The sequence below is a fragment of the Notechis scutatus genome, chromosome 2 (assembly GCF_049901735.1).
Source record: "Notechis scutatus isolate UNSWTSFEM ecotype Mainland chromosome 2, rNotScu1.2, whole genome shotgun sequence".
NCBI lineage: Eukaryota > Metazoa > Chordata > Lepidosauria > Squamata > Elapidae > Notechis > Notechis scutatus.
Window position 1 is genome coordinate 99,962,319 of NC_142010.1, and position 25,257 is coordinate 99,987,575.

The following is a 25,257-nucleotide window of genomic DNA, read 5'->3' on the forward strand; positions in this document are numbered from 1 at the left end:
CCATAATATTATAAAACTGTTAAAGGAGAGAGAAAAGAAAGATTTATTAGGAAGGCTTTCAAAATTACAGTAGTTTGACCTGTCTCTATCTATTAACTGAAGTTAGTAATGTTATTCTACAGATATCTTCTCCTGAAGTACTATTTATCCATCCATTTGTTGCACAGCGTTTTATATACATTTAAAGCTGCAACTTAAAAATAAAAGTACCATCACATTTGTTTCTGCCACAGAAGGGGATCCAGTCTTTTTCAGCGAGAAAATTCAGACTTTGCCACACACATTTTCACATTAATTCACCCATTCTTCTGAAAAAAGCCAGAAAAAGATCCCACAATTCCTTGCTTTCAAAAGGTGAAGCTTATTATTGAAGAAAATACCATATACTTAAAAGATCTGTTAGTAAATTCCACGTCTTTTGAAAATCAGCATACTGTGGGAGCAAACACACACCCTCCTTTGTCTAAAAATGAATGAAGTCTTCAAAAGAACCTACTTTATTTTATAAAAGGAAATTTCCATAGGATTCAGAGTTGCAAAGTCCTCAACGTATGACTACAATTGAGCCCAGAATTTATGTTGTTTATAATTTAGAAATTTGTTAAAGAGAGTTTTATTACTTTTCTTGCCACATTTGTTAAGTGAATCACTGCAGTTGTTAAATTAGTAACATGGATAAGTGAATCTAGCTTCTCCATTGACTTTTGTCAGAAAATTGCAAAACATGATCACAACTCCAGGACACTGCAATTGTCATAAATATGAACCAGTTGTCAAGCAACCAAATGTAAATCACGTGACCATGGGGATGCTGCAATGGTCGTAAGTGAGAAAGGGTCATGTCATTTTTTCAGTGCCATTGTAACTTCGAATGGTCACTAAATGAAGTGTTTTAAGTTGAGGACTATCTATACTGGCAACTCATGCTTAACTCAGTCATCAAGACCACATCCCAAATGTCCAAGTGAAGGGATGTGCTTTCAAAGTATTAAAATAGCCTATTAAAGCCATTAACTAATATCTAGTCTTTCCCGCCTCCCCTGGGATAAAACTCCCTCATCCCAGTTTTACATTGTACCCAGTGAAAGATTCAAAAGTGACGTGGTAATTTCCTTTCTAATTTTCTTAGAATTAAATTACTCTGCAAATACAATATCAGAACACTTCTGAACTCTAGAAGAGCTCAATTATAACTAATAGCAATAAATCCAGCTCTACCGTGAACTGCTTTGTTCCAATTTACACTTTTTCCTTTTATATTCCAGCACACAAACACATATGAACTTCATAAATAGTGCATACATTGACATTTTAATACCGAGTTTTCTTTGAGTGAAGGAACTGGGGACTAGAAAATGACCTGTACATATACCCAAATATTTTAAACACCAATAATTTGTTAAACTCCAAACCACTCTATTCCCTTGCCCATTTTTAAAATCATTTTCCACACTTATGATTTCCAGTCAGAAAGCTGATAAAACCACCTCATCATTAATTCTTTTGTTAACCTTAAGGAAACAAATAATTTAAGCTCAGTGGCTTTATGCTCCCCTAAAGTAAGCATCCCCTCCTCAAATATCTTCCATGTTTTGCCTCCAGTTCTTCTGACACTACCCAATGAAAATCAGACAGTTTGAGTGACAAGAAGCACTGAAATTATTTCCCTTACAATTTATTTACATACTTCCCATCAGCATTGGTGACCCTGATGTTGTAAATGAACTGACAGCTTCTGTATCATCGTCATAACACCTGGCTGGCACCGCAATAATTAATCCCAGGAGACATGATCCAAAGAGAAACCAAGTGACAGAGAAATAAACAAAAAAGTGACACACATTTAACTTAGGTAATTGGTCCAGGAAGAGAATGGATTCAACAATGGAGTTGGTTTTGAGGTGTCCCAAGGAGTTACATAATCAGTGTATTAGAACAGAAGTTACATGAGAGTGCCAATTCTGCTTCTTCTTCACCACAAAACTGTCAGTTGTACAATTTCAACAGATGAGAAGTCAATGGAAAAGATGGAATTCCATCGGGAAAAAAATAGGGAAGAGCAGGCATGGAATGGTAGAGGGGGCAATTAGGGGAAATCAGTCTATTGGGGTTCATTTTGCACTGGGTGGTTTATAGGGCTCCAGTAGAAGACTTGAAAAGGTATTGACTTTATCAGCTCCTCGCACTTCATGGGGTAAAAGTGGCAACTTTACAATATGAAAGTCTTCATAAAGGTCTTCCATCTGGATAAAAGAAAAGAAATTGAACAGTCAAACAGTCCTAAAACCTAGGAATCAGGATTAAGAATTACAGCATTTTCTATTTCAATTTATCCTGTTAGGGTAGAAAGTTTCACTATGTTTATTCTTTATAATCCTTCTTATACCATCTTAATTCAATGATAGGTTTAAATTCTAAATATAATTTGCATTTCAATACATTAAGAATGCTAAATTTGAGGTTTGCTACATTTTTATAGCAAATCAATTTTTTTGTGGTTATTCTATGGAACTAACGTTATATTCTAGTGCAATTCCACTTATACAATTAACTCACTAGATGATCCTTTGTATTATTATCTGTTCACAACAATATGAAGTCACAGCTGCTACTTGTTTTGTTGGTTAGGTCTTCATATACACTAAGTTCTTCTCAAGAACCCAGGATATAATAATTGTAAGTGTAATATATATGTGGATCCAAATAGTGTGGCCTTTTGGAATTGATTGATGGAAATTTTTGGCAATGTGCAACTTTCCTAAGTGCTGTCCAATAGGTTTTGGTATATCATCCACTATACATCAATTTCAATTTACAGATGTTGATAGTTCGTGATTTTCTCCGATTCTTTATGTTCTATTCTATTATCCCCAGGATTTGCCTAATCAGTTATTATTAGGTCAGCCAGAAGTTTAGACGATTATTATTATACCTTCCGAGTAACACTGGGCTTTAAATGCTGGGCTCAAGGAAATTCTATCTGAGGTCAGTCATCCTCAGAGCAAAATGTAGTGAAATAAAAGTCATATAAAGGGAGAGGAAGGAAATTATGACAGAAATTATTAAATTAGAGAAACACTTGAAAGGAAAGTGGTCTGGGACTAAAAAACAGAAAACATTCCTTGAAATCTGTGAAGAAATTAAAGAATAAAAAGGGAAATTAGAAAATGCTGATGCTAAGTTTAGAAAGAAAGACAGAAAGGTTGAGAACTTTAAAAGAAAAAACAAAAGAGAAGGCAAGGAAAAGATTTTTTAAAAAGGAAACAGCAGAAAAAATAGAAATAAGTGATACTTTGAAAATAAAGGGAATTGGACCCTAACATTATTTAAATATGACAAAAACTACCATCCAAATTAGTTATTATATACATCCTTTATGTTATCTAAAATGTTTATAATCATAAGGAGTTACAGAAAAGAATAATCTGGGACTTCCGGTTTGAAGGGCTTCGGCGACAAACAGAAATCCGTGATCGTGCGCGGTTTCTGTCTGGGCTCGCCGCTGGAGCACCCCGACCCGGCTGGTTTCAGGGCTAAGCCACCCCGTAGAGGTGGTGAAGAGGGGGAAGACTGCCAGCAGAGTTGAGGAGAGCCGCATCTCTCCTCCTCAGCTGGCCATTACTCCCTTTCCCGAAGGCGGTTGCAGCGGTGGTCAGAAATGGCCACCACAAAGGAGAACTCAACCAGAAAAGAATGTGCAGGAGGAAGATAAGAAGTGAAAGTTTTGGTTGACCGGGTTAAATTGTAAAAGCAACAACTAAGGTACCCTGGAATTTAAACTTACAAAAAATAACATCGCTTCCAAAGAGGAGTCGGAAGCAGCGAAGGAAAATGAAAAGGGAAAGGTTTGGCTTTTTTTTTTCTTCTCTCTCCTTCCCTATACTGACAACTAAGAGACTTAAATAAGAAATCGGAAAAATCCGCTTTGACATCAATAGGCAATTAAGCTGAAAATAAAACAAAATGCCAAAGGGATAATAAAGATTTCTGGACATTAAAAAAATTTTTTTTTCATAAGTAGGAAGGGAGAGAAAAAGAATAAGGGCAGGATCTGGAAGAGGGAGGAGACTGCCTGGAATTAAAAAGAATCTACAGTAAAACTTCAACAAGACTTCTAAAAGATACATTTTAACTGAAACTTTGCAACTAAATAGTAACCCCAGGAAGAGAAAGTGGAAAAAAAAGAGCAAAAAAGAAACAGCTTGTGTGTATTTGGATTATTTGGTGATCTTTGGATTCTTGGTTATTATATTTGAATGACTAAAATCAATCGGGTGGTTGTTTAAAAATTTATACAATGGCACCACTTCTGGATGAATTGAAAATGGAACTTAAAAAGTACAAAGAAGATGCACAAGGAAAGGGTTCTTTTGGCTTCGTTTTTCAATTCTTAGAAATGGAGATTTGGAACTATGAGAAACAACAAGAAATGCCTGCAAAACAAGAAGACTGGGACAAAGAAGAAGCCATCTTTAATGAACAAGCAATTTTATGTGGGGAAGAAAAAGGAAAGGGGGGGAAAGAGAATGGAGAATTTAAGACTTAAAAAAACAACCAAAGAAAAGAAAAATAATTCAAAAAATAAGTATAATACTGGAAAGCAACAGAAAAGGGGAATACAGAAGAGAGAAATAGAGGTAGAGAGACAAGGGGGTAAAAAGGGGAGAGAGAAGAAGAGAGGGAAGAAGGAAAGGAAAAGAAGTTACAAAGGACTGGAATAAGATATAGAGAAACAGGACCTATTTAGAGATACTGGGTGAAAATCTAACTGAAAAAGGGATTCTGTAAAGGTACATAAGATTGTATTTTTATATTAGTAATAGAAATAACTTTAGAAAATTGGAAACGTATGATTAAAATGAGGGATAAAATAGTTAGTGTAATTTAGTGAAATGTTTGTGAATAAAATAAGTGAAATAAAATAAATGAGAAAATTGAATTAGGAAGGAACGGGAACATTTTAATTAGTTAACGTTTTATAAAATATAAGTGAAGGGGGGGGGAATTAACTATGGAAATCTTATAATTGTTCCCATAGAAGTATTATATTTAATTGAAAAGTAATGTTAAAGATGTTAAGTCTTTAATGAATATTAATATTAATGATAGAATTGAATTGGAATGGAATGTTGTTTTAATTATATTATACATTTATAATTTTTTCTTTTTTTAAGAATACAGTGTGTATTTTAAGAATGTACCAAGCAGAATCCGAATTGAAGTTATGTATTATATTGAATGTTACAACTTTACGGAAAAGATATAAAGGTGTCATACTCCAATCAGTAACTACAGGAGAAATTTTGTTTAATGAGAAAAGATAATAGATAATTGAAACAGGACAGACAAAAATATAAATACAATGATTTGAATTGAGATGAGATAACTAAAATAAAATTGAGAAAATTAAAAGATGGGAGAAGCTATGCAGAAAATGTAAAATAGTAATAAGATATGGAATAGAACATAAAAATGAGCATGAAATTGAATTTGTGTCTGTACGAAGAAATGTAACCCGGGATTACGCTACTTTCAAAAAAGATGTTTTATTTGCATTTTTTTTTCTCTTTGTGAAAACTCAAATAAAATTTACAAAAAAAAAAAAAAAAAAAGAATAATCTGCATACCCCACAGGCATTTAAAAACAAGACAACAGCATGACATCCTAAAGAACAACATATCCAGAAAAATAGCTGAAACATTTTCTGTCCTCTTCAGTCACCTGTGATCAGTCAAATTTTAAGTACTAATGAGTAATGGACAACTGGATTTTATATACCTTCAAAAAGGCTAAACATTCACTGTGAAACAAATGCTGAGAATGTTCTAAAGCACGACTGAAATAGAATTGCTAAATTCTGGCTATTCAATCTTTCCTAATATAAAGCAAACCCCTATTATTCAGATCAGGCCTACACAACTTGTAGTGGGAAAGGGCTACACTGACACATTAAAAATCACTGCAGGCTGCACAGAGATACCTGGAGTGACACAACTGGCCAAGCAGCAGCAGCACTAGAACGGGTGCTAGCCTAGAAAACCGGGAGTGCTTGGCAGTGTCTTTTGGCACAGAGACAGCAAATTTATTATCACATAAGGTTGCTTGGAAGACTATGCAGGCCTAATATGGATTAATATGTTCCTAGATTATCAGGCATTTGCAGAGCTTCTAATCATACCTGGTCAAGATATTTAGACTGGATTTTATGCCGAGCCTCACACATCTTGCAAGGCTTGTCAGGGTCAGGAAAGACCAATTGATTGACTATGATATTGTGGGTATCAATTTTGCATTTGGCCAACTCCTGGATAAGCCGTTCTGTTTCATACAGTGATAGGAACTCCGCAATGCAAACACAGATGAAAGTGGTTTGTTCCTGTAACACAGACAAAATTAGTTCAGTGATGTGAACAGAAGTGCATGGTGTAGTTTTATTTCATTTGCTCTCCCCAGAACCCATCATCAATGCAGCTGCCTCTTTCTCCATTCCCTCTCAAGTCTTAGTCATGTTTTAGAAAACAATAGTGCCAGAAATCAAAACTGAAGAACAGAAACAGAACAGAAACAACTTTCCCTAAGCACCTTGTTTTATTGACCTTTTAATAAACATAGAAAAAACTAATGCAAAAGAAAAAAGAAAAGAAAAAAGAAAAGTTCAGAAGGTGCAGAAGAAAAACAAAATTACAAATAAAATACAAATAAAAAATGTTTCTCTCTATAGCCTAATTGTCATCTTTTCAGTATTGTTTCAGCAAAAAATCCATTAAGTTGCAAGAAATATTGAACAAGCAATTTATCCCTGATCAAATGGTCCAACTTCTTTTTGCTCTTCACAATCTTAACATTTAAGTCATTCCAGTGGCATTGAAGGATTTGATCTTTCATCAATCTCTGCTATTCAAGAAGTCTTCCAATCTTTCATTCAGCTTTATAAATAGCTTTATTTAGCTTTATAAATCCCATAAAGAAACATTATCCAGAATTTGTCACAGCTATTCCATGTCTAGATCCTTTTCTTGATTTGTCTTCTGTATTCTCGTGTTGGTTATCTCAATGTTGTCTTCCGTGCCTCCAAACTCTATGTCTATTTTTTCTCATCATTTTCTAAAAAATAATCCACTGACATCTGTAACCTTTTTGAGATATTATATGTTAATACTTCAATCTAATTATTTAAAAAACCCTTCAAGATAAGATCATAGCTTGCTTAACCATTTTAACTCTTTTCTGCCTAGTTCTTTACTCCCTCTAGTGTCCATTTGCAACCTTTAAGCCTCAGTTCTTAATATCAGTTCAGTTCCAGCCATTTTCTACTAGTATATTATTTAATTAAATATTCAAATCTTATAGTAAAATTAACCAATATGTCAAATATCTTTAGTATTCCCTTCCAGGTAAATTAACTCTATTAGTACAGTAAGCATGAAGACAAGCCACAAAATTTGTACAATGTACAATCTCAGAAAATGTCTGGAAAAGACAGCTTGTGGGATAGTTCTTTCGTTAGTCATTTTTGACCTATCTCTAACAACCCATTTTTAAAATATTCTGCTTGAGGACTCTTCTTGGCAACACATCAGATTGATATTTTAATTGGAATATTTTGTTTTCAACTTGTTCAGCTACAATTGGAAAGATCAAATACATTATTCAAATTAAATGATACACATGAAAAACAGATAAACTGCATTTAAGTGTAACTGGCTAATTAATATCTCTCCCCATTATTAGAGGGATGGGGAGGGAACATCTACAACTTTTTAAAAAAATCAGAGTGAGACTGTAACCGTATAAACTAGGCTTGATGGCTAAGCACCAGTACTTTTGCTCAGTTTGTATGCTGTACAACCCAAATGCCTTCTATGCATGATTTTTTAAATAATTTTATTCTGTTTTTATAGAGATAAAAGACAAATACAGAAATATATATAGAAAATGGTGCAGAAAATTTAAAAAGTGACTTCTACCCTTCTTCACAGAATTACAAACTCTATCCCTCCTCCCTCCTAACATTACAATAATCTCTTCAACCCATTCTTCAAATCCAAAGATCATTATTTCTTTTTTTCTATTTTCAGCAAAAAGTCTATAAACTTTCCAATCTTTACATTTCATATATAAAAACTTGACTCCAGTCTTATATACATTAATGACACCAGTTATAACCGATGCCCTGAAATTTTACCTAACATTATTTACTGAAACTGTGCCTGAAAACTACTCAAAATAGATTGTTTCTGGGAAGAGCATACAAATCACGTAACTCTATGCCACTTCTACTAGTTGCAGGTCTATTTTCAAATGTATTTTAGGATGCTGGCTATCACTCTTAAAGCTCTGAGTGGATTAGGATTTGCATACTTCCTTCCATGTCAGCTGGCATGTCCCTCCTGCATGAATTCAATAACATGGGTGACAACATATGATAGTAGTGGCACTGCCTATGTGTAGAATTAAGAAAACATTGGACAGCCCATTTGTCTGGAATGGTATAAAGTCTCCTGTTTGAGCTGGGGGGTTGAACCAGAAGACCTCCAAGACTCCTGCCAACTCTGGTAATCTGCATTCGGTATTTAACCTAGTGAAAACATTTTTGAATAAAAATGATTCTAGTTTACAGTAAATAGTTATTCCATATACTTACTGGATCTTTGAACTGTTCACTGACAGAGCGGATGACTGGAAGTGTTTCTTCCAGTTTGGAAGCCAGCTGATCAGCATTCATGTCTCCTAGGCCAAGCATGTTACACATCTAGTGAAGAACAAAAAGTTGCAATGATGGGCAACATCCAACAGAAGGCAAATCATAATTGTAGTGTAAGGCAAATAAAAGAGAAACTGAAATAGGCTAACCAACTCAGGGCAGAATCATTAAGCATAGCAATATACTTTAGTGCTATTGCATCTTGCTGGTTGTCGACAGAATAAATAATGTTTTGATTTCTACTCTATCCTAGAAACCATATCACATACCAGAGGTGATAATTATACACTGTTCCCTAAGGCTGTACTGGAAGTAATAATGGAGTTCAGGTAGGAACAGAGAACAGGTAGAATTCAAGTCAGATACTAGCTTAATATTTTTAACAATAAAATCTTATGCTTTTAGGTTGTTGATTATTCTCCTTTACCTGGGATATGAAGGGACTGATTTGGTTCTTTATTTGCATCAGTCGACCTAGCCCCCGCTCCACGATTGTAGGGAAATTAAGCAGCCGTAACGTGTGTCCCGTAGGTGCTGTGTCAAACACCACCACAGAAAAATTCATTCCTTTCACCAACCTGTTCAGGCCAGAGAGAGAACACTATCAGCATACTGCAAAACAGTATTATTCCCAGATTGCTAATTTCTATTGTACTATTATATAGTACAATTAAAATGTACTACAAATCTTTCTCCTACAAATCAAAGGAAATACATAAATATGAATTTTAGTTTCTCATCCCATCAATGGAAATGTGTTATGGTTGCAGCAGAATCTTGGCAGAATCTTGGTCACTAGACAAACACAAGATACGTACAAAAATCAATAGTATATTTTATAAGGCTCTTGTGTACTTTGTAAAATATGGTATTGGTTTGTGTTCATTTTGCAACATCCAGGTAGTTCTTATTGTCCACAAATTCAGCGAATGTTCAGTTATCCCCGAGCTGAAGGAAGGATTCAGATAGTCTATGACTTACAACCCTAATTGGGACCAAAATTTCCATTGCTAGTAGGAGGCCACAATGGTAATTATGTGACTATAGGACACTGTGATCATGCAGAATTCACCCAATGACAGCAATGGGACTGCTAGAACTGCTGCTGTAAGCTGGTGTGGTCATATGAAATAACATCTTATCAGCATCGCTTCAGAGTTCCCAGTCCTAATTACCATCAGTAAGCAAGGACTATCTGTAGATATTGTCAGGCTCACAGTATGCAACATATAATGACCATTCAGTTACTATTGACTTTTTTTTTGCTCTGTGAGAGAACTGTTTATTCACAGTAGGCCATGAGTCTGTAAACATAAATGAAATCAGTATCACAAATGAGAACTTGACATCCACATCACATTGGACATACTGCTAAAGCAAACTGTATTACATGTTACATTGCTAAATGCAGGCAAAAACGTTCATCCTTTGCTTCCAAAGTGAAGTTTTAAATACATAGCAGGGTAAATGATAAGCCCGATTCTTTAGTTCACAAATCTCACCTCATTACTTCAGCGTAACTCATTGCTTCATCGATACCAGGAAAGGCACTCATTGCCTCTTGCATCATCTTCTTGCCCATACTTAGCATATTATCTTCCTCAAAAAATTCATCAGGAAGCTCTGCCACACCCAAGCTAGGATCAATCTCCTAATAATAAATTATGAACAGAATAATTCAACACCACTATGTAGAAGCTGCTTCATTAAGCTACTCAATACGAATGGTTTGAGTGAAACAAAAGGATTTAAGATATGAAAATAAACTACACATAATCCTCAACTTTGTTAAATTCTGCCCCATTTTATGACCTTTCTTGTCACAGCTGTTTTAGTGAATCACTGCAATTGTTACATTAGTAACATGGCTATTAGGTAAATCTGGCTTCCCTGTTGACTTTGCTTGTCAGAAGGTCGCAAAATATGATTACATGACCCATGGATATTAGAGCCATCATAAATACATGCCTCAAGCACTCTCTGGTATATGAAGAATTCACACTGGATTCTATGATAGTGAACTACCCAAACTCTGATGCAGCAAAGCAGCTCCAAACCATAACATTTCCATTATCATGCTTTACAGCTGATAACAGGTTATTCTGTTGAAATGCTGTCTTTGGGTTTTTGCCAAATATGTCCCTTGGTATTATGGACAAATAACTATCTTTGCTCTCTTTGTCCAGAGCACAATGTTGCAGAAGTCTTGGTCTTTGTATATAGGTTCTGGAGTAAAATTTAATGTTGCACCAATGTTCTTTCTAGAAAGCAAATGTCTCCTCTTAGCACATCTCCCATGAAGATCTAATTTGTGCAGGTTCTTCCTAATGATATTCACACTCTTTCACATATATAGAAGCAAAATCTACCTGTAGGCCATATGATGAAACTTTGGGGTACTTAGAAACTCTTTTCAGCCACTTGCATTTTGTTCTTAGGCTAAATTTGTAGGCTCGCCTGGCCAGAACAAGCTGGCAGTTATTTGAAGTCTTTTCCACTTGGAAATTATCTTCTTGAACAGATGATTGATGGTCTAATCATTTGCAGCTGATTCTCATTTTAGGCATTGAGGTTGCAATAAAGATGTGCACTTACTTTTTCCATATGATAAATTTGCATTTATATTTATTTAAATTACAAAATGGACTACACAATGTAAACAGTGCATCACACGTTAGATTTCCTTTATCAATATTGTTGAAACAAGGATCAAATCTGTGCTGAAATATGTTGAAAAGTAAAAAATGTCAAAGGGGTGCACTTACTGTTTCATATGACTGAATAGAAGTCATATATCCACTTTTGAGGTTGGAGGTACTTATTCTCTGTTTGAGATTTGTATATATTTCAGCTTTAATTATGTTTAACATTGATATTTATATTTTTAAATTCCTTTTATTGCTTACTGTACACTGTCCAGAGTAATGTTTTGTGATTAATAAAATAAATGCAAGAAGGCAGTCCATTTTTTATAAGAATGGCCAAATATTTACAAAATTTTTAGGAAGAAAAGCCTTTACTAATAAGGAGACAAGTAACTGGAATAGCATTTTCTTCAATTTCTGAGTATTACTGTACTACTTAAGATAAAAGGACTAAAATAAATTTTGTCCAGATCTTTCTTTCTATGCAACATTTACACAATTTTAACACATGAAAACATGTTAGTTATTTATCTTCTCAGAAGTACACTCACCATGGCAAAAAGATTATCATAACCCTTTACTTTGGTGGGAACCTTGGAAAATTTCTGGTCAAACGCATCTGAGATGTTATGAGCAGGATCAGTAGAGATGATGAGGACACTCTCACGTACCTTGGAGAGCTGTACAGCTAAGCTACAACTAGACCACAAAAGAGAAGCAAGAAGCAGTTATTAATACAAGCACGTAAACTACAAATAGGACAAGCTCCTAAAATTCAGATCTGCCTGTACTGAAGGGCTATATGCAGAACTTTTAAGATTTGTCCAAACTATTTAGTAAATACAAATGTAAACTAACAAATTGCAAATGATTACTGCATGCTTTTCTAATGAAGAAACTAATCTGAAAGAATAAGATACTGGAATAGGTATTATGCTGGTGAACTGTTGTATTTAAGACTAAAACAGTTGAGATTTTGAACAAGGCAATTTGTAAAAATAGGATTATATTTAGGATAAATAGAATTAGAAATAGAGGACTTCCAGCTGGGCGCTGCGTTGATGCGGAGCTGAGGAGCGGATCGCCGCTCTGAAAGGATCCAATTTTCGCTGTTTCGTGGCTTCCAGGAGCGTGTCGGACCTCGGAGGGGTAGACAGACGAAAGGGGAAGACCTGGAGATCTCAGGGAGGTGCCGCGATCCCGGAGATTAGAAGAGAATCCCCCGAAAACCAGCAGCAAAAGAGGGAGATCGTACAGATCGGAACCAAAGACGTGGCAGCCCAGCAGCTTAAAGAAGAAAGAAGGAAGCAAAGAGTGGAAAACAGCAAATTGAGTTGTGGAAAGGTGAACTTAAAGAAGATTTCCAGAATACTGATTTATACTACAAAGGGAAATTGAAAATTGAAAATTGAAACTCCAAACCGAACAGTGTAGCGAAGCGGCAGAAATATCGGAAGGAGTACTAAGTAAACGGCAGTAATTTGTTTTGATTAATGGAGTGCTGAAAACGGAGGAGCTTAAGACAAAACAGAAAGGAGAAATGAAACGGTGGAAGTGACTGTGCAAATTTAAAGAGGACATTTTGAACTCGAAGTAAGAACTGTAATAAGGTATTTATCAGATCAAGAAGAAGAAGAAGAAGGAGAAGGAGAAGGAGAAGGAGAAGGAGAAGGAGAAGGAGAAGAAGGAGAAGAAGGAGAAGGAGAAGAAGAAGAAGAAGAAGAAGAAGAAGAAGAAGAAGAAGAAGAAGAAGAAGAAGAAGAAGAAGAAGAAGAAGAAGAAGAAGAAGAAGAAGAAGAAGAAGAAGAAGAAGAAGAAGAAGAAGAAGAAGAAGATCCATGGATATCATTCAACTGGTCAAACATAGATGTAACTAAATAATATTGGTAAAACAATCTTAATAGATATATATGTGTTAGAATATTAAGTTAAGAATACTGGTTAATAATTTTTGAATAACTGGACAATTGAAAGTGTGTTGTATAAATATAGAACTCAGACCTTTAAATAATAATCATATAGTAAAAAATTGAGGTATTTTCATTCTGAGGTTAGCATATAATTAAGAACTCTAAAGAAATAGATTAATTGATATTTATATATAGATAAGAATTTAATTACTTTAATGAATTGGCTGCTTTAAATTAATTAATTAAGCATATAACACTGCTGATTTTGTGAGTAAATATATTTGTATTTGAATAATATTGAATTCTCTTAAGTATTGTAAAAGTTGAATAAGTTCAATAAGAAAAAATAGAAATAAGAGCTGATTGTGATTTTCCATAATAGAATTTTGGTAATTAATAATATAATAATATATGTATTAATATTACTATTGAACTGAAAAGGAGAGGAAAATAGTACTCTACTAGGGATAGTTGATGGTAGATTGGAAAGAGCTGCTACAGATAGTTAAAATGCCAACAACATCAATTACAAATGTAAAATCAGGAAAGAAAACTACAACAACGATGTCTTCACCTATGGGTCAGAGATCTATAGATGCAATGCTATTGGCAGAAAAAACTAGTTCAGCTCAAAGCCTGCAGACAGTACAGGCAACGCTCACTATGATGCAGGAAATGATGGCAAAAACCCACAAATTGATAGCGAGGAACCATGAAGACATGAAAACAGAGATGAGAACTGAAATAGGACAAGTGAAAAACAAAATACAAAATTTGAATAGTAAGATTGGAAAGATGCAGGAAGAAGTGATAAAAAATGAACAGAGATTAAATTTAGTAGAGGCAAGAACGGAGATGGTGGAGAAGAAATTAGAGGATTCAGAACAAAATTGGAAAGTGCTCTACTGCGAACTCCGGGATTCGATGGTACACATGGAATTAGAGAAGGCATCATTTCATCTTAGGTTCCAAAATGTGGTGGAAGACAAAAAGGAAGATTTACGTGCAATTACGAAGAATCTGATAGCGGCGGCTTTACAGAAACCCAAACTGGAAATTGAAAATGATGTAGACGAGGTCTACAGAGTATATACACACTATGCGAGGAGACATAGACTACCCCAAGAGGTTCATATTTGCAAGGAAGACAACACAAGACCTGCTCTATAGTAAGACCAGAGATGAACCACTTGTATACAAAGATCATGAAGTGGTTACACTGAAACAAATACCCAAGGAGAGTCAGAGAGCAGAGAAGGGGATACCAATTTTTATCAACTCAACTTATTAGAAATGGTATCCCATTTAGGTGGCTCACCCCAGAGGGGCTTTTAGTTTCATGGCAGGACAAAAAATACAAAATTGATACAATTGAAAAAGCACAGGAATTTTGTGAACGACAAGAAAGTAGAGACGACCTAAATACAAGAAGCCAAGAGGAACAACTCTCCGGAGAAAATCTGATTCACACTCTGAACCCCAAAATCTTAGAGAAGAAGGGGAAGGCAACTGACTAAGAAAAAGAGAGCCTAGAACAAGGAATGAAATGAGAAATGCCTCACACACTGATAGAGAAATCACTTTATTTTCAGTCAATATCAATGATTTAAATTTATCATCAAAAACAAAAAGAAACTCAAAAAACAAAATTCTGACATAACTTGTATCCAAGAAGTGCATATTCCAGACAATCAAGCAGACCTCTTAAAGAATATAAATTTGGGTAAAATGTACTCGGCACTTGCAAACAAAAAGGGGGTATTGTAGTATATGTAAAGGATTGGTTGCAACATTAACAAATATACAAAGATCAAGAAGGGAGAATGCTCTTTATAGAAATAAATGTAAATCAGAAAAAGATGTTATTAGTCACAATATATGCCCCGAATACAAACCAAAAAGACTTTTATAATAGGCTTCACCATAATAGAATTTGAGTATGCTAATGTATGCATTGTAGGAGACAATATTGCAGTCCCAGACAAAGATAAAGATTATAGAAATCCCCCCCCCCAAAGGAAAGAATACTCCCTTTGTCTTTTAATAATATGGTAAGAGAACTTAACTTGAAAGATGTGTGGAGAGAATTAAATCCAAATAAAAAACAATATACCTTTTTTTCAAACCCCCACCACTCTTGGTCCAGAATAGATCAGATATGGATGGACCCTGGGTTAATGGAGAATATTGAAAGGATCGAGATTTTGCCAAATCTATGGTCTGACCATAATCCCATTCAAATTAAATGGAAAGGAAAGAGAAAAATTGGAAGATGAACATTTAACAATACCATATTAAGAGATAAAGAATATATTGAAATGATAAAGAAAGAATTGAAGGTATTTTTTGAAATAAACAAAAGAGAACATACCTTTCTACAGAATCTTTGGGATATGGCCAAAACCCATGTGAGATGTCTAACTATTGCTTACAATATTAAAAAGAATAAAAAAAAGACAGCAACAAAACATATGGAGGGAGAAACTGAAAGATTTGGAAACAAGTAGACGAAAGGACCCAAACAATTCAAACATTAAGAAAGAAATAGATCTGGTAAAACATAAATCTAAATGTACAGGAAGATTTGGCCCAAAAAATTAAATTAGCAAAACAAAATTATTTTGAAAATGTAAATAAGCCAGGAGGTGGTTAGCCCATAAAATTAAAAAAGAACAAGAAAAGACAACGATCGTACCTCTCCAAGATCAGGAAGGGAAATTATGCACACAGACCCAAGAAAAGAAAGAAATTGCTAAGGAGTTTTTTATGAAATTGTATAAACAGGAAGAAATACCAGAAGAATCTATTGATAAATATTTGAATGAAAAGAACTTGCCTGAAATTACTGATGAAGAAAAACAAAATTTGAATAATAAAATATCTATAGAAGAAATTAGGAAGGCAATTGGAACACAAAAAGCAAATAAGATCCCTGGCCCAGATGGAATTCCTTTGGAATTCTATAAAAAATTCCAAGAAATAATAGAGATATTGGTGGACTTGTACAATGAAGCCCTGGAGAATGCTAACATGCCTAAATCATGGTTGGAAGCATATATTACCCTTATTTATAAAGAACAATCAGACCCACAAAAAATTCAAAACTATGGACCAATATCACTTTTAAATGTAGATTACAAAATAATGGCTACAATATTGGCGGAAAGATTAAAGAGAGTATTAAGTAGAATTATCCACACTGATCAGAATGGCTTCCTCCCCCATAGGCAAATAAAAACATATACAAGAACCATTATGGATATATTAGAATATTATGAAGTATACTCAACCAAGACAATGGCATTGATATTTTTAGACGCCGAGAAGGCATTTGACAACTGATAGGCATGAAATTTGGTGAAAATTTTATAGGATTTATTAAGACAATTTATAACATGCAAACCGCAAAAATATTAATAAATGGGGAAAATACAGATACCATAAAGATAAATAAGGGAGTAAGACAAGGCTGCCCCCTAGCTCCTCTATTGTATATATTGGCAGAAGAGACTCTCTTAGTACAAATTAGGCAAAACAAGAGATTAGAGGACTAAAAATTAAAAAAGAGGAATATAAACTCCAGGAATTCGCTGATGATATATGCCATTTATATTAGAAGAACCCTTAGAAGCGAGCCCTATACTACTAAGAGAAATAGAAGAATACGGAAAGGTGGCAGGGTTAAAAATTAACAAAGAAAAAACAAGTGTTAACAAAAAACTGTACAAAGGAGCAGAAGGAAGAACTAGCAAATAAATTAGGTATGCAAGTGGTAAATAAAGTAAAATACCTAGGGATCTGGTTGACAGCTAGATGTTCGTCGATTAAAAAAGATAACTATAAGTTAATAATGCAAATAGTTAAAGATTTAGATAATTGGGCCAAATTGCAGTTATCGCTATTGGGACGTATTTCAATAGTAAAAATGAATATTTTGCCAAAATTGTTCTTGTTTCAGACAGTGCCAGTCAAGTTGGAAAAGGATTTTTTTGTAGAATTAAACAAATGTGTATCTAAATTTATATGGCAGAGGAAAAAACCCAGAGTGAAATATAAATTATTACAGGATGCCAAGAAAAAAAGGAGGATTTGGCCTTCTAGATTTTGAATTATATTATGATGCTGCTATAGTAAACTGGCTTAAGGATTGGGTTAAATTAGAAAATAGAAGGTTATTAGTATTAGAAGGTTTTGATCTCCAACTTGGCTGGCACACCTTCACGTGGGATGGAAAATCTAAACAACATTCCTATTTCCAAAGGCACCATGTAAGAAATGTGTTGTTTAATATCTGGGGAAAGATTAAAAAAAACCACTACCCAAAGATTCCATTGTGGCTATCTACATTGGAAGCAGTCACACATCCAAATCTACTGGATTATGAAAATATTGTCAGGTATAAAGATTTATTATATGATACTGGAGAGCTTAAAATAGGAACCAAATACAAATTCAAGGAAAGGAGATAGCATGGTGGTCCTTTGCACAAATACAAACCCATTATAAAAAAGATAGAGAACAATTTGGCTTTAATATGATCCCACAAGAATTAGATAAAATATGGCTAGGAGAGGAAAAGAAAACAATTAGTAAAACATATATCTTTTGACTACATTAAAAGAAACAGTCACAGAATCTATGATAATTTGGGCTAAAAACGTGGGTCATAGTATTGAATTAGATAAGTGGGAACACATCTGGCAAACAAATTACAAATTAACCATGTCAGTCTCGTATAAAGAAAACTTATATAAAATGGTTCATCGGGACTTCCGGTTTGTCGGCTTCAGCGGCGGCAGGGATTTGTGAAGCTGCGCGATCCCTGCGCTAGCCGTTTTTGGGGCTCCGACCCAGACGGTGCGGGCTAGGCTGCCTGCAGGGGCAGCTGAAGGTAGGGGATCCGGAGAAGGGTTTGGGGGTGTTGCAGACCCCCTCCCTGGCGGCAGAACTCCCTTTTCCCAGGACGGTGCAGCGGCGGTCTGTAATGGCCGCCACAAAGAAGCTGGCAGCCGGGTAAGAATGCGCAGGAGGAAGTGGAGAAAGTGATTGAGAGGAGAAAGTTTTTCTTGGCTCCTAGGACTCTAAGACATATTTAATAAAATTCCTGAAAAGTATGACTTTCTGAATAATACCTGCCAGAAGAGGAAAAAGCGGCTGTTTGAAGGTGCTGAAAGGATAGCTTTCCCTCTTTTCCTACGGAATAAATAACTGGATATTAAGAAACCTATTTCTTTTAGGTGAAAATTGGTTTTAAGCGATGAGTGGGAAGAGAGAGGATTAAAAGAAAATATTTGTATGCTAAGACTTTGTTGGAGCAGATGCCTTAAGGATTTGAAGACTAGAATATATTGTAATAAGATTTTAAACAGATTTGAACTTTCCTTCTCTTGGATTGATATTACCCCAGAAGGAGAAGTGAGAACTCTGCCTTGGTTTGGACTGACTGATAACTTTGGGACTGTTTTATTTTTTTACTTTCTTTTGAATATTCTGGTTGTTGTAAGAAGAAAGAAGGGAAAAGAAAAGAAAAGATTTATAATGGCTCTTTCTGTTGAGGAACTAAGAAAAGAATATGAACAAGCAAAAAAAATGGTAAAGATGGTGTGGAAGAAGCTTTCCTTTTTTTAGAAATGGCGCTTACTAATTATCAACAAACATTACAACAGATGAAGACAGCAGAGGAACAAGAAAGAAAGGAAGGAGCCATTTTTAATGAATCTCAGAATTTGATCCAGAAAGAAGGAAGAGAGAAAGAAAAGAAAAGAAGAGAAAAGAAGAAAACTAAAGGACTTAAGGACTTAAGATCTAAAAAAACATTTAAGAAAGGGAAAAATAAGGTGCAAAACCAATATGATGATAGTAAACAAAAGGAAAAGGAATACGACAGAGAAGGGAAGCTGGTAAGGCAGAGGCTAGAAGAAGGGGGGTAGAAAGGTTTGTTGGGAGAAGAAAGAAAGGGAAAAGGTGGAGAAAAGCTACAATGTTTTGAAATTAAATGAAAAAAAGAAATTTTTATGGATAATGGATAAAGTATAATTTTTTTTTTAAAAAAAAGATTTTGCAAGGTACATAAGATGAGATGGTAGTATTGTAATGGTTTAAGAGTTGATAAGAGATTAAAATGTTAAAATGTTTAAAAATGATTGGCTTTAAAACTTAATAATAGGGGAGGTTTAGAATATTGTTTTAATTAAAGAGTTTAATAAGTCTATGGTATTGATGTTATTATAAAATTTTTATTATAGTATCTTTTTTTAATATTTGGATTTATTGTCTAATTATGTACTTAATTATGTTGGATGTATTAGTTAGATAGAATGTACCAAGCAAAATCGGATTGGGTATTAGATATTATTTTAAAGATTAATTTGATTAACTTAGAGGGAGATAGAAAGGCATCATACTCTGATTAATGATTTCAGGAGAAACCTATTTTCTTTTTTTTTTATAAGGAATGAGACAAAGGGATGATAAAAAATGGACAAAAGATATAAATATAATGATTCAAACTAAGATGATTAATTAAGATAGAAGTAAGAAGTGTGAAATATGTGGGGAAGTTAATATAGAAGGCTTAGAATGGTAAATAAAATAAGTAATGATATGTAAGATGAGCATGAATATAATTGAAGTCCATGAAGAGAGAGACACCTGGGTCCAAGTTACTTTCCAAAAGATTTTTTTATGTTTTGTGTGTTGTGTGTATATGTCTTTTTGGGGGAGAATTAGTTAAAACTTGTAGAAATATAGAATGAGAATAATGGTAACTAAGTCAGAAAGAAACAGATGAAATAATAATAATGATATTGAATAAGAGTAAAGAGAAGTAAAGAGAAATTGAATAAGAGGTTTTGGTATGTTGTATGGAAATGGTTTAAAACAGAATTATAATTTATCTGACTTGTTAAATTGACAATGAAAAAAGGTTTAAACATGTAATGAACAATGATAATTTGTGTGTTTTAAAAATTAATAAAACTTGTTTTAAAAAAAAAAAAATGGTTCATCGCTGGCATCTACCTCCTGCAAGACTGGCTAAGATGTTCCCCAACCTACCACCCAACTGTTGGAAATGTAACTACGCACAAGGAACATATTTTTACATGTGGTGGACTTGCCCATGTGCTCAGAAGAGAAATATTGGAGAAATATTAGAAATTGGATTTTAAATATAACAAAACAAAATTTAAAACTTGAACCCAAAACCTTTCTGCTAATTATGATAGATTTAAACATGGAGAAAAATATATCAATATTTAATTTTGCACATCATAACTGCGGCCAGAATAACCTACGCATAAAACTGGAAACTGTCTTCCATTCCTTCAGAGGATATGGTAATTAAAAAAATACAAGAATGTGCTGAGATGGATAGCCTAACCAAATTGTTAAAAAATAAACAAGATAGTGACTATTATGAAATATGGAACATTTGGTATGAGTGGCTAAAGAAAAAGTAATATCTGATATTTGGATAAGTTATGGAAATGACAGAAGACGTGCATTTAATCATAAACTATATAGAGAAATTAAAACATTAAAAGAACGAAGGAGTTACTGTAACAAGGCAGATCAAGTCAATGATAAAGATAAAGAAAAAAAAATTTAACCATTGCTCAGTATATGCTGTAAAATGTATATATGTACCGTGTTTCTCCAACAATACGGCCTCCACCAATAGGAAGCCCCAGCATGATTTATTGGCATAAAATCAAATTAAGCCCCTCCCCCCAAATTAAGGCCCTTTTTAAACATGCGAAATGGGGGGGGGGAATGGCGGGGGGGGGGGGCTTGCTGTTAGGAAGTACTTTGTTGCATGCCCGGATATGGTGCTGCCTGCGTTGGTGGAGCACTTCATATCGGGAGACCTTCCGCCACCGTTGCTTTCCCTTCTCCCTTGCTGCTGCGGCATTACAGTAACGCCTCGGCGTTTGGCGCAGCCATGTGCAGCCGGTCAGGGCTCCTCCCTGCAACCGGAGCCCTGAGGAGACACTTGGCTTCAGGCGCTCCTGTGGCCGCCTTCCCTTTGCCTTCAAACCTCCGCTCATCCCATCAGGGCCGCGCCGGAGCCGTGCGAGCTGAGCAGAGCCGGGAAAGCGAGCCGCGGGTGTTTCCTGGTTCTGTCCAGCCCACACGGCTCTGCCGCGGCCCTTGTGGGATGAGCAGAGGTTTTTAAAATAATTCACTTTACCTTCGAAGGCAAAGGGAAGGCGGCCACAGGAGCGCCTGAAGCCAAGTATACCAACAACAAAAGGCAAATCCTAAAGGTGGGCTGGAGGGAGGTGGCTACGTGTCCCCCGGGCTGCTTCAATGCAAGGTCCTGACTTGCAGCATCCTGCCGTTGCCGCTGCGTCCTTTTTGCCGCCGCCTCCCTCTCCGACTGCGAAACTCGTGTGCTTCGCCAAACACTCTGAGCGAGGCGAGCTCTTTCATACATAGAGAGAGAGAGAGAGGGAAAGATGCTGGCGTGCTCCGAGAGGCTGGCTCTTTTCTCTAGCCGAGGCTGACATCTGACTGAATCTCTATCCCGCTCCTTTATCCTCACGACAGGGTCGGCAGCGACGCTCTCTGCTGCGGCCACCTCAGCTTGCCAGCCTTGCCCCGCTATGAGACGATACTGTGACAGCCGCCGCCGCCGCCTCCCTTCTCTTTCCTCGCCTCTCCTCCCTTCGCTGGCAGGAGTGTGCGCGCCTGCTGCCACTGCCACCGCTCCTGAGGCCGTCTGGGGCGGGCAGGTGGGAAAGCAAGCAAGGTGGCTGCGCTGTCTTCTTTTTCCCTCAGCGAAGCGCCGCCGCTTGCCGCCGCCACCTGCGATGGGCGAGGCGGCGGAGGCACCCGAAATGTCACCAAGGCAGCGAGTGCCTCCCCGCCGGGCCCTCCGCTCATCCCGCCAGGGCCGTGGCAGAGCCATGTGGGCTGGGCAGAACCAGGAAACACCCGCGGCTTGCTTTCCCGGCTCTGCCCAGCCTGCACGGCTCTGCCACGGCCCTGGAGGCACTTCCTGTCAGCCTCAGCTAGAGAAAAGAGCCAGCCTCTCGGAGCACGCCGGCGTCTTTCCCTCTCTCTCTCTCTCTATGTATGAAAGAGCTCGCCTCGCTCGGAGCGTTTGGCGAAGCACACGAGTTTAGCAGTCGGAGAGGGAGGCAGCGGCGAAAAGGACGCGGCGGCAACGGCAGAATGCTGCAAGTCAGAACCTTGCATTGAAGCAGCCCGGGGGGCACGTAGCCACCTCCCTCCAGCCCACCTTGAGGATTTGCCTTTTGTTGTTGGTATACTTGGCTTCAGGCGCTCCTGTCGCCGCCTTCCCTTTGCCTTCGAAGGTAAAGTGAATTATTTTAAAAACCTCCGCTCATCCCGCCAGGGCCGCGGCAGAGCCGTGTGGGCTGGGCAAAACCAGGAAACACCCGTGGCTCGTTTCCCCGGCTCTGCCCAGCTCGCACGGCTCCGGCGCGGCCCTGATAGGATGAGCGGAGGCTTTTAAAATAATTCGCTTTACCTTCGAAGGCAAAGGGAAGGCGGCCACAGGAGCGCCTGAAGCCAAGTGTCTCCTCAGGGCTCCGGTTGCAGGGAGGAGCCCTGACTGGCCGCACGTGGCTGCGCCAAATGCCGCGGCGTTACTGTAACGCCGCAGCAGCAAGGGAGAAGGAAAAGCAACAGTGGTGGAAGGTCTCCCGAACATCCAAGCTGTCGGTGCCCGCCCACCCGAGGATGCAACGGGGAATTAAGTCACCCCGAAAAGACGGCCTAGCCGGTTTTTGAGTCAAAAAAAAATAAGGCCCGGCCTTATTATGTGAGAAACACGGTATGTATGTATATGTATGTATGTATGTATATGTGTGTGTGTGTGTGTGTGTGTGTGTATGTATATATATATATATATATGTGTGTGTGTGTGTGTGTGTGTTGATTTGTCTGTTTTAAATGTATGTCAAATAAATGTTTTTTCTAGAATAAAAAACAGAATTAGAAATAATCTGAGATATTTTATTATGCGTCATAGAAGTTCAAATTTAAACTTTTTTCTGCTACAAAAGACAGCTGTGGATGTTTCTATATAATACAGTACTATAGTTCAGAACATAAATGCTAGGTGACATGGTCTCAAGTCATCATGCAACCAGACCTGATTTTATGACCATTTTATCCAAATCATTAAGCAAATCACAAGATCACTAAATAGATGAATCCTACTTGCCCAGTTGATTTTCTTGTCAGAAGCCAGCTGAAAGGAAGGCTGGCCCAGTTGAGTAGTTAAGAAGCATTCCAGTTTGGATTCCACAGATAGAAGAAAGAATATGAGGTCAGACACTAAGGTATATTTCTGGCTTTTCCAGGGGAAAGCAGACAGTCGGGCATGATTCTTATGTACAACTGAGTCAATAAAGAAACCTAAGCCTGAGAGCATTTTGTTTGCACCTGACAGCTAGAAAGGTCACAAATCAGGATCACATGACAATGCAACCATCATAAATGTGAAGCTGCTGCAAAGTGCCCAAATTATAATTAATTGCATGATTGTGGAGGTGGTGCAATGTTATAACTTCAAGGATGGGTCATAAGTCACTGTTTCTGAGGACATTGTAATTTCAAATCAACATTAAATCAAGGACTACTTGTACTGTAATTGTAAAACATGTTTATTTACCTTTGATGGCACTTTGACTTCAATAAAAAATTATCCTATGGACACTTTTTTTATAGTGTAAAATCTTACATTAAGTCAAAACAGTGCTTTGGCAAATTCATTGGAAAACTTTGTGTTGAAAGAATGCAACATTTAAGATAAAAGCAGCCCTCTTAAACTCACTTCCAAACATCACATATATAGTGCTATACTTTCTCTTATCACATCCCTATCTCAGGATAAACTAATCACGAGATGACATCACATAATTATAAATTAACACTGTAAAATTAGACTAATTAAAAACCCACGTTTAAATCTAACACTACAAGCCAATGCCTTTCAATGTTTCTATCACAAATTATGTTTTATGATTCCAAGACAACTTGGAACAGAAATATTTCACAATGGCAAATATATCACAAATCACATCGCTTTTGTCCCTGAAAGTACAAAAACTCTGTTGGTAGAGTTCAACAAATAGGATGGGGAATCAAAGAGATCTTTAACTTCATTAATCCAGGATTTTTTTAAAAATCAGGCATTTTCTAACTGACAGTTTGAAAACTTTTATATACGTGTCAGAAAACATTTTCAACCTGCTCGAACAGAAATTTCCAATCAGGAGCCGCGAAACATTCAAGGAAGGAAACCTATAAAGCTACGGAGACCTAAGCAAGAATAGTTTAAACCTTGACTATAAAAATTAATTTCAATCTTTAATTTTATTTCAGATTTCAAATGCAGCCAATGGTCCTTTGGGAGGAAATGACGCCAACCCTGAGACCCGGCATACATTAGCGAGCCCCTTGTTTTTTTACCCCTTCAAGTTTCTTCATAATAATTTTACATTTTCATTTATTGCAAGGTCCCACCACTCACCGCGGTCGGGCTGTCAGCTAAATACGAGGCAGCAATTCCAGAGGTGGGATTCTCAACAGCACTCCCCCCACCCGCGCATCTTGACCTTTCAATAACTCACGAAGGCAGAAAACAGCCGCCACCCACCCGGTAAAAAGAGAAAAGCGGCGCCCGCCATCATCTCACTCCTCCTTGACTCCGTCCGACTCACCTGCAGGTGGTTTTGCCCACACCGCCTTTCCCGCCCACGAAAATCCACTTCAGGCTCCGTTGCTCGATAATGTTGCTCAGCGTCGGCTCTAACGGCTCCACATCAGGCGCGTCCTCGAACTCTTCCGCTTCAGCCGACAGCACAGACGCCACCGCTGCCATCTTGGAACAAAATCACGTGACAAGATGCTCGGCTACACCATTTCAAAGCGGGGCTCTAATGTTAACAACCGGCGCATCAACATTTAACAGGGAGAGAAACGGCACGTCTTGTGGCCTCCTCTTGGACTTAAATCCTTAAC

At 36.8% G+C, this 25,257-nt stretch overlaps 1 protein-coding gene across 1 annotated transcript; it reads right to left on the minus strand.

Annotated features, from left to right (window-relative positions):
* On the minus strand, window positions 1–25,135 carry GET3 (guided entry of tail-anchored proteins factor 3, ATPase). Its single transcript, XM_026681608.2, has 7 exons — window positions 24,957–25,135; window positions 11,902–12,049; window positions 10,208–10,356; window positions 9,133–9,283; window positions 8,646–8,753; window positions 6,180–6,377; window positions 1–2,243 (listed from the first exon to the last, which is right to left on the minus strand). The coding sequence occupies exons 1-7, from the start codon at window positions 25,115–25,117 to the stop codon at window positions 2,112–2,114; spliced, it is 1,047 nt and encodes a 348-aa protein (XP_026537393.1). The 5' UTR covers window positions 25,118–25,135; the 3' UTR covers window positions 1–2,111.
* Window positions 25,136–25,257: the final 122 nt, after the last annotated feature.